Source organism: Phaethon aethereus (genome assembly GCF_964289735.1).
Source record: "Phaethon aethereus genome assembly, chromosome: W".
Lineage (NCBI taxonomy): Eukaryota > Metazoa > Chordata > Aves > Phaethontiformes > Phaethontidae > Phaethon > Phaethon aethereus.
Genome location: NC_138581.1, coordinates 27,693,545 through 27,711,715, shown reverse-complemented (window position 1 = coordinate 27,711,715; position 18,171 = coordinate 27,693,545). Strand labels below are relative to the sequence as shown.

General features: G+C 41.9%; 1 protein-coding gene across 1 annotated transcript in view; it reads left to right on the top strand.

Annotated features, from left to right (window-relative positions):
- Positions 1–18,171, top strand: part of LOC309415049 (ankycorbin-like) — a gene marked incomplete at both ends in the record, with an annotated part of 149,040 nt that overhangs the window by 65,944 nt on the left and 64,925 nt on the right. Inside the window, one exon of the mRNA XM_082012440.1 lies at positions 5,580–5,710. Coding sequence (XP_081868566.1) covers positions 5,580–5,710 — 131 coding nt within the window. The remainder of the gene's footprint in view (positions 1–5,579; positions 5,711–18,171) is intronic.

The following is an 18,171-nucleotide window of genomic DNA, read 5'->3' as shown; positions in this document are numbered from 1 at the left end:
CCGAGATCATCCCCAGGTTGAAAGTTTACACAATATACAACCTGGAGATAAAGTTCTTATCAGGTCATGGAAGGAGTCCTTATTAACTCCCCGCTGGGAAGGGCCTTATCTTGTTTTACTTACTACAGAAACCGCCATTGGGACTGCTGAAAGAGGGTGGACTCATGCCAGCCGAGTGAAAGGACCCATCTCTGAGGAGCAGTGGGAGAGTTCTGGAGACCCAGAAACTCTAAAACTAAAACTGCGGAAAAAAAAAAGGGTTAATGAACTGGATTGATATTCTGCCCTAGAAAGGATTGTATTTGTTATTCTTTTGTTTGTATAAAATGCAATTTATGTAAAGAGAATTGGTGGGATCATTGTAGCGGGGATTTTCTCTTATGGGATCACTGTGCCATGGGAAGAAAACAATGGGAAAGGGTAATAGGAAACAACAATGGGTACTCCAAACGAGTATAATCAGAAGGAGTTGTTGGCAAAAGAAGAACAGGAAAAAGGAGCTGGAACTAGAATTTGTCCTTTGTGTAGAAGGTGGTGTGTATTTGTAAGATTAGTGTTGCAGGCTAACTGGCAGTTTTCTGTAGCCATAAAGCCTTGCAAATAAAGAGCATTGCCAGACCCGGGCAAGTGCTCAGGTCTGGACAAACCACTGATCTAGCAAAGCTCTGGCCTTCACAAGCAGTGCTCAATTAATTTGGGTACTAAGAAAGCACCCCCTTAAAGGAAAGAAGAGAGCAAGACCGGAGGGGAACTGGTGTTGAGGCTTAAAAAGGGTCTGCCAAGGGCTGCAACCCCTTCGGGCTGTGAACCGCCGATCACTATGGCCCTGACCGGACCTCTTCTAGTTCTACGTGGGGTGAGTTTCTTGACTAAACTGAGGACCTTTTCTAATAGTACAGCCCATACCTGTAATCAACAATAAAACCTAGTTTTTCCTGTTACCCATAAATTAGGAGATTTTATGGGTGGTGAAAATCGGGACGAATAATTAAGGGGATCCAAGCCTAGTGGGACAAGTAATTTGTATAACTACAGTGCCTAACATTCCTTGTATACAACCTCAAGTTAAAGCAAAGATTGGGAGGCCTATAAAAAGCAAAAAGAGAAACAAGAGCATTCTCCTGAAGAATACGTTTGCTGCTGAGAAGATGGTACACCTCGCTGCACTAGGCAAAAGTGTAGGCGAAGGAGGCAGAGACGTAAAGAAGTGGAGGCTGGAAAAGGGACGCTCAAGGGGGATGTATAACATCACTCACCCCCGAGGCCCCAGGCTTTATTGCTTGAGGAAAAAGGAAAAGGCACAAGGGACACAACCAAATTCTGCAGGCTAAAAAGGGAAGTTTCAATTAGAAATAAGAACCCACCAGTCCTCTTTAACATTGGGTACTTGTATTGATAAAAGCCAAGCATGAACCTTTGAGAGGAATCTCGGAGGAAACCTTCATTTTAAGCCAGCAGGAGCTTAAGCGATTTGATGAACAAAAATGGTGAAAAGAAAAAGGGGGGATTGTGATAAACTGTAAACTGTTTTGTTCATCAAACTTTGTGTATAGGTGTTATACAATTAAGTCCTGTGATATGTGTTAGAACCATGTTTGCTAAAGTTTTCTTAAAGCATTAAAGTTTAGATGGTAATGCTAAGAATGAAAGAACTGTATAGTAAGATGGAACAGCATGATAAGAAATCGGTGCTTAACACCTTGAATACCCCTGGCTACAAGACAAAACAAGCCCGGCAACAAGACAAAACAAGCCCAGACAAGACAAAACATGCCCTGAGGTAGAAGGGGAGGGGGGAGCGGAGTAGATTGCAATTGGAAGATTCGAGAGAAGGCGCGAGTGAAAAAGGTATAAAGAGAGGACTGAAAGACCTGTTAAGTTGCCGGCCGTTGGTGGAGCAGGAGACTCCCCGGTCGCCCAGCGCTGTTTTGCTTACTGGTCGCTTGCTTTAATAAATCAAAAATTTCACTCAATTGGACAGGTAAATTTATAACACCTTGTGTTTTGTTTTTTCCCCCCTGTGTTAAGATAAACATTGTTTCATTTATACAAATACATACAATTAAGTCTTGGCTTTACTTTCTTCTGTCTTACTGAGAATGATCGGTTGCATGTGGTGTGGTTACTGCTACATCCTTCACTATCTAAAACTAAAGATAAATCTCCAGTTGTGTTGGTGATGTGCGAAGTTATAAACGATGTGCAGTAGTTGGACATATTGCCAATGCTCTGGTTGTATGTTACTAATGATTTAGATGTAATTTTTCTTATTTTGTTCTAATGCCTCACATGTTGTAAGCTTTTTGCTTATCACTTTTCCTTTATGTCCACTGGTATGAAATTGATTACTTGAAAACAGCAATAATTGCTTAAAATTAAAGCCCTGATGCACCTAGATGTGATGTTAACAGGAAATCTCACTGTTCCTCAAATGCAAAGATTGATTTCTTTTATCTTGTTAAAAGGCTTAAAAGTAGTATCTGAAGGAAAAATACATTGTGGCCTTTACTAGGAAGTGAAATGAGCAGCATTTGTGAGCTGTGTGCCTCCTGACCCATGCAGAAGTCCGCTACGTGCCTTTAAGCTCACTAGATGTGGGCCAACCATATTCCTTGGTCTGTGGATTGTTATGCGCTCTTGGCCTCCCTTGCAGACTTCTGGGCTCAACCTCTTCACTTTCTTACTCTTACAGAAATGAAATCTCACAGTTGTTGTGAAGAGGCCGCTTATCTCTGCTTTATTAACTGTGCAGATTCCCTACGCTGACTGTATGGCTACTCTGCATCTAAAGCCTGACTGAAATCATGAAAGCAAACACAGGTTTGTCAAAAAACAACCACAAAACCCAAGAAAATTACAAGAAACACAAATATCTCAGCAAAATGGCAAACTCTTAAATGCATTTCTTTCCATTTTCATTGCCATCTTGAGTGTTCTTGTAGCACAGCTCACAGCCTGCTGCAAATTCTAGTAATTATTTAAGCAAAGATCACACTAACATTTTTCTACAACTCCCCCCCCAAACTTGCAGTCTCAGATGACCATTTCAGTCAGGTCATCTTTCCCCTTCTCGCATGGTGAAAGACCCTTTCATTCCACAGCTCGTAGTCCCCTTTTGCCAGGAAACTTTCAGGGCAGCCTCACTGGCTGATAGAAGTGTCCTGCTGAGTGACTTGCTGTTCAGTTGCATTATTCTGGGGTTCAGCATGAAAAAATTGTTTGCTTGGATAATAATAACTTCTTTATCCACAGAAGCTACTCAGTGAATGGGTGATTATCAAGTTTTATTGACAATCTACTGTTAGTCTTTTGTTACCATTCCTTGTTCATTCACTCCAACTGCTTCCTGCCTTCCCCATGGTGCTTTTTATCTCCTGTTCAAATGGAATTCATGGTCTGACACAAATACAGTCTCCAGTGTCAAACAGACCTAGTGCACTTTGTGTGGACAGTTACTCCAGCTAGGCACAGTAGCACAAGAAGCAAGAGGACAATGGATTAACGCTTCTGGTTGTAAAATATTCACAGGTTACTTGCATTGCTGCTACTGTTTCCACCTTTAAAGAAATGCATGCGTAAGTGCTGTGAGCTGTAAATGTTTTGTCTTCTGTAAAAATAATTAATATTATTAGCCATCAGTCACCTAAAATAGGGAATGTGGATGGCCAAGTGAAGCTGGAAAGGACTATTTCTGTTGTAGCAATTAGTGACATTTAGATAATATCACTATGAGTTACTTTCAAAGCCATTGTCACGCTTTGCTTTTTTGACAACTTAATTAGAGGTCAAGACCTTGCTTGTGGTAAAATTAATGAACATCGCATCTTTTGGCATGGCCTTCAGGGCGCTGCCTCAGTGGTGTATAGTGCAACAGAGGTCAGCTTGCAATGCCACTGGTGCCATATATGCACCATGGGCAGATTTTGAAAGGTACAGAAAAGAGCTGGAGCCACAGTAATTGAAAGGGGCCTTGGAGGCAGCAGCTTCTGGCATCTGCTAAGCTCTGAATGTCCTAGGAGCTGCTGCCACAGAATTGGACAAACTGCTTCTGATAAGTTCAACAACATCTTGCCCCTCTGCAAGGGAGATTTCCACTCCCACCACACAAGTTTGCTACTGGCAAATACAGTCTCTAAATTGGGGAAAGGTGTAGGCTACTTACCCACTTATCACTGACCCCTGAGTTATAATGTTTTCAGATAAGTCATTCTTTTGAGAAAAGCCATTGTCTGTTGTTTTAAGTTTGAGGGATGTTTTGTCTAGTGAATATGTTCCCTACAATAGGATTGTTCTTGTTTTTAAGACTCTCTTGGGAAGTCCAGCACATGCAGACTTCTGTGGCTGACCTTGTGATGTAGTGGTGTTCAGTGTCTTTGCCATGTGATTGTTTGTGACGCTAGTCTTTAAGTATTCCTTTCCTTTTCAGACAGTGAGTTGCTGAGTTTGAAACTATCAAGAATTTTAATTTGCTACTCAGCTTCCCTGCAGTTCTGATTTCGGTGGAGATAACAACTCTGTCTCCAGTAGGTTTGCAACAATGCAAGGTCACTTAAATCATCTCCTGTAGGCTGCATGCCAAAGATAAACAAACACAGTTGTCCAGTTAATGTTTGCTCAGGTCTTTGCACATGGAAAACACTGCGTACAAGTGCTAAGTAGAACTATTACCTCTTGTTATATGTTGTCATTTTTTGCATGACATTTACTGATAATCTCAAAGACAACTGAGGTTTAATATCCTGATGTGGTGGTGATGAAAAAAGTCGGTACCTTTTTTAACATCTTTTTTACTTCTTGTGCTTCTCCTCTGGAGAGGAAAACGTTTACTTTGTGACAGAGAAAACAATGCATAAAATAAGTAATGCAAGCTTAAACTAAAAAAAAATGGGCTTTGATATGAAGGTTTATCTTTGGACTCAAAGCAATTTGTCAACTAAACACACTGTGTCACCTGAATGATGAAGGATTTTTACTGGGCACTTTCAGCCCCAAGTGTATAGTAACTACTTTATTAGTATCTTGCAACCATAGAATCATCTCTAGGTTTGCAGAGGAAATAATAACCTGTGCGTAGAGGAAGCTTAGAGGAGCCACACAGTCAATACAATTACTGTTGGTAACCGCTGCTAAAGTGTGTGTCTGTGCCTGATGGAGCTGCAGTTTTGACAGTTTGAACTATGCTGATGGTGATCATTGAAGGTGTTGTGAGTACTCTTCTTTTGGCTTGAGTATCGTGCGATTTTAATGACTAATCATAAACTGATGGTATAAATCAAGTCAATCAGTTCTCTCCTGTGCTCTGCCTCACTCCATTAACCTTGGTCAGATAGTGCCCTGTGCAGGAGTGGCTTTCCATCCCAAGCTTGGCTAGCTCTTTCCTGCCAACTTCTTTCTCAGGTTCCTAAATGTTTACGTGTGGAAAACACTTAACTTCTATGTGGCTTTCTCTGTGCCATTTCTTTGGGTTGGGCTTTTGTTTCAGCTTTCAGTGGTAATAAATGTGTGCAGGATCATTCAGGAGAGCCTGGGCACAGTGCTTGTACTAATAAACTTTCTCCCTTCTTTTTCTTTTACCCCAGACTAATGAGTGGAATAAGAATGATGATCGGCTGCTGCAGGCAGTGGAGAATGGTGATCCTGAGAAAGTGGCTTCATTGCTGGGTAAAAAGGGAGCCAGTGCCACCAAACAAGATAGTGAGGGCAAAACTGCGTAAGTCCAACTTAAACTTGTGATTTAAGCACGAGGGAGGGGGAAAAACAGCCTTGGATGTGCATGCCACTTACAGGAATTAAGAACCAGAGACCATCCTGAAAATAACGTTTTCTTTTTCACCTGAAGCACAATATATTCTGGAAAGCTTCTTTCTGGTAGTCTATATTTGTGACTCTACATTTAAAATTCCATTTCAGAATCACAAACCCACTGAAGTAACTTGAAGCTGGATTGATGGGTAGATTTGGGCCATTTTAGGACAGGGCATTTTGGGATGGGAGACATGGGACTCAGTAATTTCATGGCACATTGCAGACTGTGTGCTCCAAAAGGCATTAATCTGGGGCTATTTTTTCCCATGGACATTAGTTTAAGGACATAGAAGTGAAGATAAATTTTCTAAAGGGTTAGTTTGAACTGAAACTATGGTGACTGGGTTTTAAAATCTTGCAGATGCTAATGATTCGTGCAACTGTACCTTTGCTTCTGTCATGGGATGCCTATTTCTCATTTATCCATTTAATCGTCTTTCTATGCCATAAGAAAGCTAAGGATAGCAATCTCTTGGCTGTAATTTTCTTACTGGTATCTTTTATCTTCCACAATTCAGAATGTTCACAGGAGAACAAGAGGAAGAATAGAAGACAAAAATGCTATATATGAAATATATTGAAACTGCAAAAGGAATCTCGTTCACTCAAAACTTTCATTTGGTGGTGCAATGATTTTCAACTTTACAGGGATACACTACAAAATTCCCCCTTTTTTCCTCTTTATTTGCAACTACAAAGAAGTTGATGACCGTATATTTATATTAATGATGCAGTTACTAATAATGCAGATACAAGTACTTCTTTTAATTGCTTGGAACAAATATGAATTAATGCTATGAAGATCTCTGCTTTTGCTTGCTCTGTATAATCATTTAATTGTCATTTACTTTTTTAGGTATTTCTGTGTAGTGCTTTAAAAGAAAACTTGAGAGAGAACGAAGAAAAATAGTATTACTGTGATACAGAAATACAGTTTGTCAACTCTCATTCTGTTTCCAGTGCTTTGGGAAACTTAGAAATAACCTGAGCAGGTCTGCTTTCTCAGTTTTAAAAGAGACTGACAGATGTAGAAACAGTGACACTTATCTGGAGAGACATAGCTACCAAAGACTATCATGACCCAGAAATGTACTCCAGCATGACTTATTAATAATGGGCAGTGTCTTGTTTGCATTTTTCCCACTTCGGAGTCTTTTTTTAGTGTGTGTATGGATGCATCTGTGTGTATGTGTGTATGTGTATACGTGAACGCACGCTCTAAAACCAAAATACTGTTGTCTAAGCAATGTTCTCAAATGTAAAATGAAGTATAGCCATCATTTTTGTATAGGTAGGCTTGTTTCTCCTATGTTTGCAGTACAATGCCAGGGCTTCATTCCTGCACAGTGATTCTGGGTACCTAACATAGCTGTTTTGCCCTATCTATCTCAGAAGCTCTGCTTGGAGGCATAGACCCTGCTGTAGCCCAGCACTGAGGTCTGTTAGTGTCCTGCAGAAGCATGGTACTAGTTTGTCAGCTACCTCATCTGGAACATGAGAGACTCATGCTGGGAAAGAGCAATCTGGAGAGGTCTTTTTGGGGCAGCTGGCCACCATCGTGCTCAGATTTCACTGGTTACGTTTTAGAAAGTGGTCTGCAGTGCCATGTGGGAAGGGAGCTCTTTGGATGAGTGGTCTATTGATCCATGTGAGTATATATTGATGCATTTGTTTACATAAATAAGCTGAAGGTGACTAATCAGAAGAACATGATGGATTCAATTAGATAACCACTTGCATAATGTGATTAAAGACTTTGGAATGTGCTTGAAAGCAAAAAAGGAGAAACAATTACATGTTGCAGTACAGGTTTGTTAGGCCTGTCATTGCTTGTTCCCTTAAGGTGTGACATGTTTCTTTTAAGATCTCTTCTTTTTTCATTCTTTTTGTTAATAACCCTTCAAACAAAATTCTTGATACTGCCCAGATCTTTATTTGAAGCATAGTAATATAGTACATTATTTTAAACAGAAGGTGGAGAGGACTCTAATTTTTCATGCTTAAAGGGGTACTTCTAAGTTTTTGTTTTATAATCAAATGGCTTCTTAATATAAAATGCTTCAACTGACAGGAACACAGACCAGGATTTTCTGTATTTGTCCTGTTGAGTACTGTATGCATCATTCTACTAAGCCCTGCTACAATGTGCCCCAGCTCTGGCTCAGTTTTGGACATAACCACCTAAATTTCACCTGTGTCCTCTTTTGCCTCTGTCCTATAGATCCTTTTCTTTGTGGTTTGCCCACATGCAATAAAATAGAGATGCTTAAATTAATGAGGTCTAGGTACAAGTAAATTTCTTAGAAGTAATATTTACAGATTTTCATCAAGAGGTTTAACTCTCCAGCAGTACCTCTTAAAAAGATAAAATATAATAAAATAAAAATTAATATTGTCAAAGTAATGAAATGAAGTTTTTAAGGCTTGCCTGTCTTTCCACACCACCACCTTGCCTCTGACTCGGTCCTTTCTATAAACAATAAATCAATTTTAAGGCCTTGGAGCAAATCTACCTTTGGCATAAGTTGATACAGCCCCATTGTTGCTCCCACTTAAAGTGCATAGACTATTGCCAAGCACACTTGTAATAGAACCTATCTGGAAATCTGCCTGCCACTGTAGTCTTATTCTGCCAGATAGGGGTTTTTTGGTTTTTTTTTTGGTCCAGCTTCCTTAAACAACAAAACAGTTCTTTCCAATTTGGAATTTGATCATTTATATCCCACTTACTTAAACTAACAAAAAAGGCTTTTCAAAGAGGGCCTTTTCAGGAGGGAATGGGATTCATTCATGTACTGCACTTTTCGCAAGTGTTCAAATGGGCTATTATTTAATGAAACTGCTGCTATTATTGAGGGGGGGGGGATTTTGGAAAGGATTCACAATGTATAAATGGCAGCACTTCCTTGTCCTAAAGTTATTTTGTTTATGTGCCAGTCTATCACTGCCATGTTTGCATGTTTCTGCAAGGTACTGAACTAAATGCTTATGGCTATTAAATGAAACAGTAGATGTCTGTAAATTTTTTTAAATGCAATTGAATCAGCTGTTGTTTCATAAAATGAGTCTGACAACTATACAAAAAAGCTTTAGAAACTTCTGCAAATGCGCTTTCTATGGACTCGTTCACAAAACTATTGTCAATAGCAGTTAGTAGAAATTATTTACTTTCATTTGAACCAGAATGTTCATGCCTTGGAGACTGAGCTGAAAATAAATTTTGGAGCATATTCCAACCCCAAATCCTATATATTTATCATGTACATAGTATTCACTTTTCTTTCTTTTGGATTTTATTGTATAATGAGATGGGATGAGTGACATGGAGGACATCACTGTTCAAAAAGTAAATCAGGTTTTAAATACCTTTTGAGAGAGAGTCTTTCCTTGTATGTAATAATATTTAGCTTAAAGGAAGCTATTGGAAGAATACAGACTTACTACAGTTATTATACTGTTCTAGTTGAGAAAGAAAACCGTAGAAAATGGTTTAGATAGCTGATCTTCAAAACTGGAGAAGACAGGTGAGCCCAGTGCCTATGAAATGGAAGAACTGATTAGTATCCTCCCTTTCTTGATTCCACATTGCTATAAATACTCTAGGAGACCTTTGAAATTCAGGCAGTCTCTACATTATTTCCTTGTGCACATGTTGGGGGTCTTCAGCCTAACACCATGCTCTAGAAGATGTTTCTTTTCACACACTGTGTCATCTCTTAAAATTGCCCAACCACTTAAGTACAAAAGCATACTAGCATATTGTCTTTTGAAAATTGTACCAGGATAGGAGCTGCAAGACGGGTCTAGTGCCTGAGGATTGTCACCTCTCCAGGAATGGGGTTCATTGATGTTCCAGTGACCTGATATGATCCCTGTCAGAAAATATTTTTTTTATTTACTTTTATCACCATATTTAATTTTTGGTGGTCCAGATGGTCACAACAATGTGTTGATTGTATAGAGCTCAACGACTGTTATGACAAGGTAACAGAATCACAGAATCACTAAGGTTGGAAAGGACCTTCAAGATCAAGTCCAACCATTAACCCAACACCACCATGTCCCCTAAACCATGTCCTGAAGCACCATATCCACACGTTTTTTGAACACTTCCAGAGATGGCGACTCCACCACCTCCCTGGGCAGCCTGTTCCAATGCTTGACCACCCTCTTGGTGAAGAAATTTTTCCTAATATCCAATCTAAACCTCCCCTGGCGCAACTTGAGGCCATTTCCTCTCGTCCTATCGCTGGTTACTTGGGAGAAGAGGCCAACACCCTCGTCACCACAACCCCCTTTCAGGTAGTTGTAGAGAGCGATAAGGTCTCCCCTCAGCCTCCTCTTCTCCAGACTAAACAACCCCAGTTCCCTCAGCCGCTCCTCATAAGACTTGTGCTCCAGCCCCCTCACCAGCTTTGTTGCCCTTCTTTGGACACGCTCAAGCACCTCAGCATCCTTCTTGTAGGGATGGTCGAGTGCTTATGGGTAAGGATGAGGGGGAAGGCCAATGAGGCAAATATCTTGCTGGGAGTCTGTTACAGACCACCCAACCAGGACAAAGAGACAGATGAGACATTCTATAAGCGACTGGCAGAAGTCTCGCATTCGCTGTCCCTTGTTCTTGGGGGGGACTTCAACCTACCAGACATCTGCTGGAAGTATAACACGGCAGAGAGGAAACAATCTGGGAAGTTCCTGGAGTGTGTGGAGGATAACTTCCTGACACAGCTGGTACGTGAGCCTACCAGGGGAGGTGCCCTGCTTGACCTGCTGTTTACGAACAGAGAAGGACTGGTGGGAGATGTGGTGGTTGGAGGCCATCTTGGGCTTAGTGACCATGACATGATAGAATTCTCGGTTCTTGGTGAAGTAAGGAGGGGGGTCAGCAAAACCACTACCATGGACTTCCAGAGGCCAGACTTTGGCCTGTTCAGGACACTGGTTAAGGGAGTCCCTTGGGAGACAGTCCTGAAGGGCAAAGGGGTCCAAGAAGGCTGGACAGTCTTCAGGAAGGAAGTCTTAAAGGCACAGGAGCAGGCAGTCCCCATGTGCCACAAGACGAGCTGGCAGGGAAGACGACCAGCCTGGCTGAACAGGGAGATTTTGCTGGGACTTGGGGAAAAGAGGAGAGTTTATCACCTCTGGAAGAAGGGACAGGACACTCAAGAAGAGTACAAGGATCTCGTTAGGTTATGCAGAGAGAAAATTAGAAAGACAAAAGCCCAGCTAGAACATAATCTGGCCACAGTCGTAAGGGATCCCAAAAAATGTTTTTGCAAACATATTAACAACAAAAAGAGAGCCAAGGAGAATCTCCATCCTTTATTGGATGCGAAGGGGAACACTGTCACCAAGGATGAGGAAAAGGCTGAGGTATTTAATGCCTTCATTGCCACAGTCTTTAATAGTCAGACCAGTTATCCTCAGGGTATTCAGCCCCCTGAGCTGGAAGGCAAAGAGAGCGGAATAAAATCTCCATAATCCAGGAGGAAGCAGTTAACGACCTGCTATGAAACCTGGACACTCACAAGTCTATGGGGCCTGATGGGATCCACCCGAGAGTACTGAGGGATCTGGCAGAGGATCTTGCCAAGCCACTCTCCATCATTTATCAGCAGTCTGGGTTAACAGGGGAGGTCCCAGAAGACTGGAGGCTTGCCAATGTGACGCCCATCTACAAGAAGGGCCGGAAGGAGGATTCTGGGAACTAGAGGCCTGTCAGCCTGACCTCTGTACCGGGGAAGATTATGGAGCAGTTGGTCTTGAGAGTGCTCACAGGGCATCTGCAGGACAACAACCAAGGGATCAGGCCCAGCCAGCATGGGTTCATGAAAGGCAGGTCCTGCTTGACCAACCTGATCTCCTTCTATGACCAGGTGACCCGCCTAGTGGATGAGGGAAAGACTGTGGACGTTGTCTACCTGGACTTTAGTAAAGCCTTTGACACTGTCTCCCTCAGCATTCTCCTGGAGAAACTGGTGGCTCATGGCTTAGACAGGTGTACTTTTTGCTGGGTAAAAAACTGGATGGACAGCCAAGCTTAGAGAGTTGTGGTGAACGGAGTTACATCCAGTTGGTGGCCGGTTACAAGCGGTGTTCCCCAGGGCTCAGTTTTGGGGCTGGTCTTGTTCGATATCTTTATTGATGACCTGGATGAGGGGATCGGGTGCTCCCTCAGTAAGTTTGCAGATGACACCAAGTTGGGAGGGAGTGTTGATCTGCTGGAGAGCAGGAAGGCTCTGCAGAGGGATCTGGACAGGCTGGATTGATGGGTCGAGGTCAACTGTATGAGGTTTAATAAGGCCAAGTGCTGAGTTCTGCACTTGGGTCACAACAACCCCATGCAACACCACAGGCTTGGGGAGGAGTAGCTGGAAAGCTGCCTGGCGCAAAAGGACCTGGGGGTGCTGGTTGACATCTGGCTGAACATGAGCCAGCAGTGTGCCCAGGTGGCCAAGGCGGCCAACAGCATCCTGGCCTGTATCAGAAATAGTGTGGCCAGCAGGACTAGGGAAGCAATTGTACCCCTAAACTCGTCACTGGTGAGGCCGCAGCTTGAATACTGTGTTCACTTTTGGGCCCCTCACTCCAAGAAGGACACTGAGGTGTTGGCAACGAAGCTGGTGAGGGGTCTAGAGAACAAGTCTGGTGAGGAGCAGCTGAGGGAACTGGGGTTGTTTAGTCTGGAGAAGAGGAAACTGAGGGGAGACCTTATCGCTCTCTACAACTACCTGAAAGGAGCTTGTAATGAGGAGGGTGTTGGTCTCTTCTCCCTATCCTAGTTATAGGACGAGAGGAAATGGCCTCAAGTTGCTCCAGGGGAGGTTTAGACTAGATATTAGGAAAAAATTTTTTACTGAAAGAGTGGTCAAGCATTGGAATTGACTGCCCAGGGAAGTGGTGGATTTACCATCACTGGAAGTGTTCAAAAAACCTGTAGACGTGGCACTTTGGGACATGGTTTAGTGGGCATGGTGGCATTGGGTTGATGGTTGGACTTGATGGTCTTATAGGTCTTTTCCAACCTTAATGATTCTATGATTCTAGGTTTCAGAGCATGGTCAAAATAAAGACGACCACAGTGACCTCCACTTGTCTTTTATCTGTAGCCAACAGATGTCTGAAAACTTGTTTTTATTCCTAAATTTCATGTAAAGTTTGTTTCTGTGAGTCATTTGGTTGCAAAAGCTTTTGTCTCTCCAAAACTTTCCTGAGGTTCTTTTCAGGTTCAAATCCTCAGTGTTTCTTTTTTTTCCTCCTCTCCCCTGCAGCATTGTCATGAATATAATTCTGTTAAGATGTTAATATTAAATTTCCTGGAAAATTACTTTCCACTTTGTCTATCTCTTAGAAATGTTAATGAAATGTCTGGGCATGGTTGGGCAAAACCGTCCTCTGCCAGGATAGTAAATCGGGCTAATTAACTATTACGTTCAGTATGCGCCAATTGTTAATGTACAGTGAGAGGACATGCTCGTATCTCTGTATTGGAGGAGCAATCTTAACTTTGATTTTAAAATTTGGCAATACATGAAAAAAATCCACATTTCATGCAAACATTACTCTATTGAGAATCATGCAGGCTTTTAAATGAGATCCATGGAGTGGAATTCATGTCAGTGGTTTGTTCCTGGCTCTTGACTGAAACTCTGTGTAGACCATTTCAGATGATTTTGAGTACATAACCCCTCACTTAGACTTGGAGATGCACCATGATCCGATTTTTAGTTCTTAGCTATATTTTTACAGGACTTGAAATCAACAACATGCAAGTTCTATTATATACATTTTTGAAGCAAATTTTTCTAACATATTTTAGTGTTTTTATAGTGATTATAGTTTATAGTGTTTTTTAGTGTTTAATAACCTTAATGTTACTAAAAAAAAAGTGAAGAGACCATCTTCTGAAGAGACAGAAATTAATGCTTTAGTTTGATTTCAATTACAAAGGTCCTAAACTTCACTTCTGAAAAACTGAAGCTTTTTACTTTCTCTCTTTAGTGATTTCCTATATTGTAAAACAAATAAATTCCACTTATTTAAAGAACAAACTTCCTATTTCATATAAAGTTCTTTGCCAATTGAGAAACATCCCATGGGTTTTGCATCTTACATGCACAGGACTTCCTGCAGATGATAGCTGGAGTTCAAAGGGGAAACAATCAGTCTGTATTTCTTCTAGGAGCCAGCTTGTATCTTCTGTTTTATACTTGTTTTTTCACACAAGCTAATAGGATGGCTATTCTTAATAAACTATTGCATTTCATTATCTATTAGTAGAGCTGTCATCTCAGAAGAAAGCAAGTTGCCTTCTGAAAGGCCCCCTGTACACATGTTCGGATAGCCTGTGAGCTGCCCGTTCCACTCCTGCTCACGGGGAGGATTGGCCAATCCTGTAATGCAGCATCAGGCAGCCACTGGAATTCCCTGTAAAGCATCTCCATTCGCAGAGTTGCCAAATACCCAGATTTTACCAGACCTGGCCAGGTTTCAAGAAGATTGTCAGTTCCTTGCATCAGAGCATAGCCTAGAGTGTTGGAAGTTTTTGTATGCCTGGCTTGAAACAGCTGCAGCTTGGCTCGTGTGGAGGCAGAACCCAGTGCCCCACTTCCGCGTGACAAATGCTGTGGCTGCTCCTTGCACTCATCTTATCTGAGCTGGCAGGGGAGCATGAGGGAAGCGTGCCTCTCATGGGTCAGGCTAGAACCAGGCTTTCTAAGGCTGGAGGGGACAGGTCTTAAGGCTGCAGTTGTTTTTCAGATGTATATCTACATAATGGGCTGCTCTTGTTTTACATGTTTTTCAAAGACTTATGCAACCGAATCACAGAATCACTAGGTTGGAAAGGACCTTCAAGATCATCAAGTCCAACCATTAATCCAGTGCCACCATGATCCCTAAACCATGTCCTGAAGCGCCACATCCACACGTTTTTTGAACACTTCCAGAGATGGCGACTCCACCACCCCCCTGGGCAGCCTGTTCCAATGCCTGACCACTCTCTCAGTGAAGAAATTTTTCCTAATATCCAATCTAAACCTCCCCTGGCACAACTTGAGGCCATTTCCTCTTGTCCTATCACTAGTTACTTGGAAGAAGAGGCCAACACCCTTGCCGCCACAACCCCCTTTCAGGTAGTTGTAGAAAGCGATAAGGTCTCCCCTCAGCCTCCTCTTCTCCAGACTAAACAACCCCAGTTCCCTCAGCCGCTCCTCATAAGACTTGTGCTCCAGCCCCCTCACCAGCTTCGTTGCCCTTCTCTGGACACGCTCCAGCACCTCAGCATCCTTCTTTTAGTGAGGGGCCCAAAACTGAACACAGGATTCAAGGTGCGGCCTCACCAGTGCCGAGTACAGGGGCACGATCACTTCCCTACTCCTGTTGGCCACAATATGAGCTGTATGTGTAGATTTTAATTACACCAACTGGCTGCTACTGGCTTATAAAAATACTCTAATCTAGGAAGGGAAAGGGAACAGACAGCCAAAACAGAGCAGCATGCAAATGTTGGACTTATTTAATTTTTTTTAGCTTCAAGATGAGGTCTCAGGCAATAGACTATGCTTGTGACTGCTTATTTATCTGGCTTATATATCACTCTGCATTTTCTGCTACCTGCTTTACAGGTGCATTCTGTGTTAGAAAAGTACTAACTGGAAAATGTAGGAAAGCTCTGAATTTGGCTGTTCCTGCAACATGTCTATGTTCCAGTCCTTACTCTTCTGCAGAAATGCAGTCTTTAGAAATGCTTTAGTATAGTTATTCTGAAATGCTAAATAAAAATATATTGCCATAATCATTTAAAGAGTTTCTAAAACAAATGTTAAAAGATCATCTTAACCAGTAGTCTCTGAAGGATGTGTTACTAGTAGATTAATTACTCTAAGAAGATATTATTACACTCTGTTTGTAATTCCCCTATGAAGTAAGAGAAGTTCACTTTATACAGTTTAATACAAAATCCAAATAGTTCTGTTGCTTGAAATCTGAAAAGGTCTGAAGTATTATAAGTGTAAAAGTCACAGAAACTTCAAACACCACAAATAACTCTGAGCTATCCTTTGTCAATGTCCCTAATGTTGCATAAGGATATCCATGCTCTTTGGTTCTTGGAGCACTGTATGCAGTTCTTAAGCCTTGTTTTTTCATGCAACAAAATTATTTTCTTTAGATTAACTTTTACCCAGTTGTTCTCAGCCTTTCCAGCCTTTTCCTGGCCTCTTGTTATGCTAACATGCTTTGGGATTTCCTTGCTCTAATTTCACGACTTTTCATGTACTAAGGTCATTATTAGCTTTTGCTGGCCCATAGGCAGCAATACCAAGTGGGTTGTGTTGGAGTATGAAGGCTGAGGGAGACACTAGTCATTGCTCTCATTGTTGGGCTTAATTTTAACTTTGAACTCTATTCTGGCCTTGCAAGAAAGTGCAGCAGATGGGTAGATGGTTTTACCTAACCTAGGGAGGAAGTTACGTTAATCTGGGCACATCCATGGCATCCTCAGGTATTTCACCCTATGCTAAAAAGATGTTTTGCCAGAAGGTACATATATTGAGAAGCTAACTTTGCACCTCTTTGGGCTTTAGATGTGCCATGTGTTTTTTAAAGAAACGATCAGAAGGAAGCTTCCCTACTCCTCTGCCTTCTTCCATCTCTCTGAACTTGACTGTAGAGGCACGGGTGACTGCTCTCATTTCTAGGCTCTTTAAGCTTTTTGAGACTTAAGTGTTTTTTGTACCTTGCCCATTTTCCTACCCTACAACACCAAAAATAAAAGTAGCATTTCAAAACTTCAGACTTTCTGTCAACACCTAGGAGTGCCCTGAAGCTCACCCTTGGCAGAATCTCTGTTGTAATTTGCTGATGTTGGTTATTGAGGGGCTTTAAAAATAGACACTCTGCAGGAAACTTAATATGATAAATTTAAATTGTGAGCACTTATATTTACAATTAATGGTATATGGAAGAAAAGTCTATATGTTTCAGCCTTGAAGTGGGTGTTTGTGGTAATGTGGTAATAGAGTTTGACAAAGAAAACTGCGTATGAAAATGGAACTGCTGGAACACAACCTAAGAATGAAAAATATAAAGCTTCTGGGGATCCCAGAAATCTCTCTGAAGAGCAGCTGGGTGGATATTTTTGCTGAGTTTGAAGGCTAAAATCAGGAGTCTGTAGCTTGCCAGCTCCTGTGTTGCATCATGCAATTGCTTCTTTCCTATTAAGAAAACAGCTGTTCAGCAGGCTTGCCTTTTATTAATGTCCTATACCTCGAGGTGTGTATGATTGAAACAAGACTCTTTATGTTATGGGGCAAAGCTGGAAACTTTATATAAAAACTACATTGTATTGTTTTTTTGTTTCGTTTTGCTTTTTAAAGCTGTTCCATAATATATGCTAACACAGAAGCAGCATGTAGGGTTTTTGCTAGATGGTTTTGTGTGTATTGGGGGAGGGCAGATGCCATCTCACGTTTAAACAGAGGATAGGAGAACACAGGCTGTGTGCATTGCTTTAACTTTGCAGTGGCTGATGCTAAGGGGGAGAGAAGGGAAAAATCTCCCACAGCTCCTAGTAAATCCATACCTGCTTGTGTCAACTTTCTTAAAATCTTAACCTGCCTGCACTCTAGAAGATGTTAGTAGCAACTCATTGATTGAATGTCTTAAAACTCACGATACTTCATTTGCTGAGTTTGTAATGTGCTGACTCACGTGAAAACAAACGTATTTCCTGTAACTGTTTTTCCCTATGCTAATTTTTGCACTCTTATGGCTACATGCATGTGTGTGACAGGAACATGAAATGGACTGCCTGCATTTAGTGAAAAGCCACATTTATTACATTTACTCTTAGGAGGAGTTGAAATGGGTGCAGTGTGGAGCTATGGCCTTTATTTGTTTAAAAAAAAGAAATGAAAAATGAAAGATCTAGTAAATATTGGTAGTGGTACCTTGTCGTGGTTTAGCCCCAGCCGGCAACTAAGCACCACGCAGCCGCTCACTCACTCCCCCTCCCACAGCGGGACGGGGGAGAGAATTAGGAAAAAAGACCTCGTGGGTTGAGATAAACACGGTTTAATAGGACAGAAAGAAAGAAGGAAACAACAATGATAATACCAACAAAGGAATGTACAAGAACAAGTGATGCCCAATACAGCAATTCCTCACCACCCAGTGATCGACAGCCCGTCCCCGAGCAGCGATTTCCGCCCCCCGGCCAACTCCAGTTTATGTACTGGGCATGATGTTGTATGGTAGGGAATATCTCCTTGGCCAGTCTGGGTCAGCTGTCCCGGCTGTGTCCCCTCCCAGCTCCCCGTGCACCCCCAGCCTCCTTGCTGGCAGGCCAGCACAAGAAGCTGGACT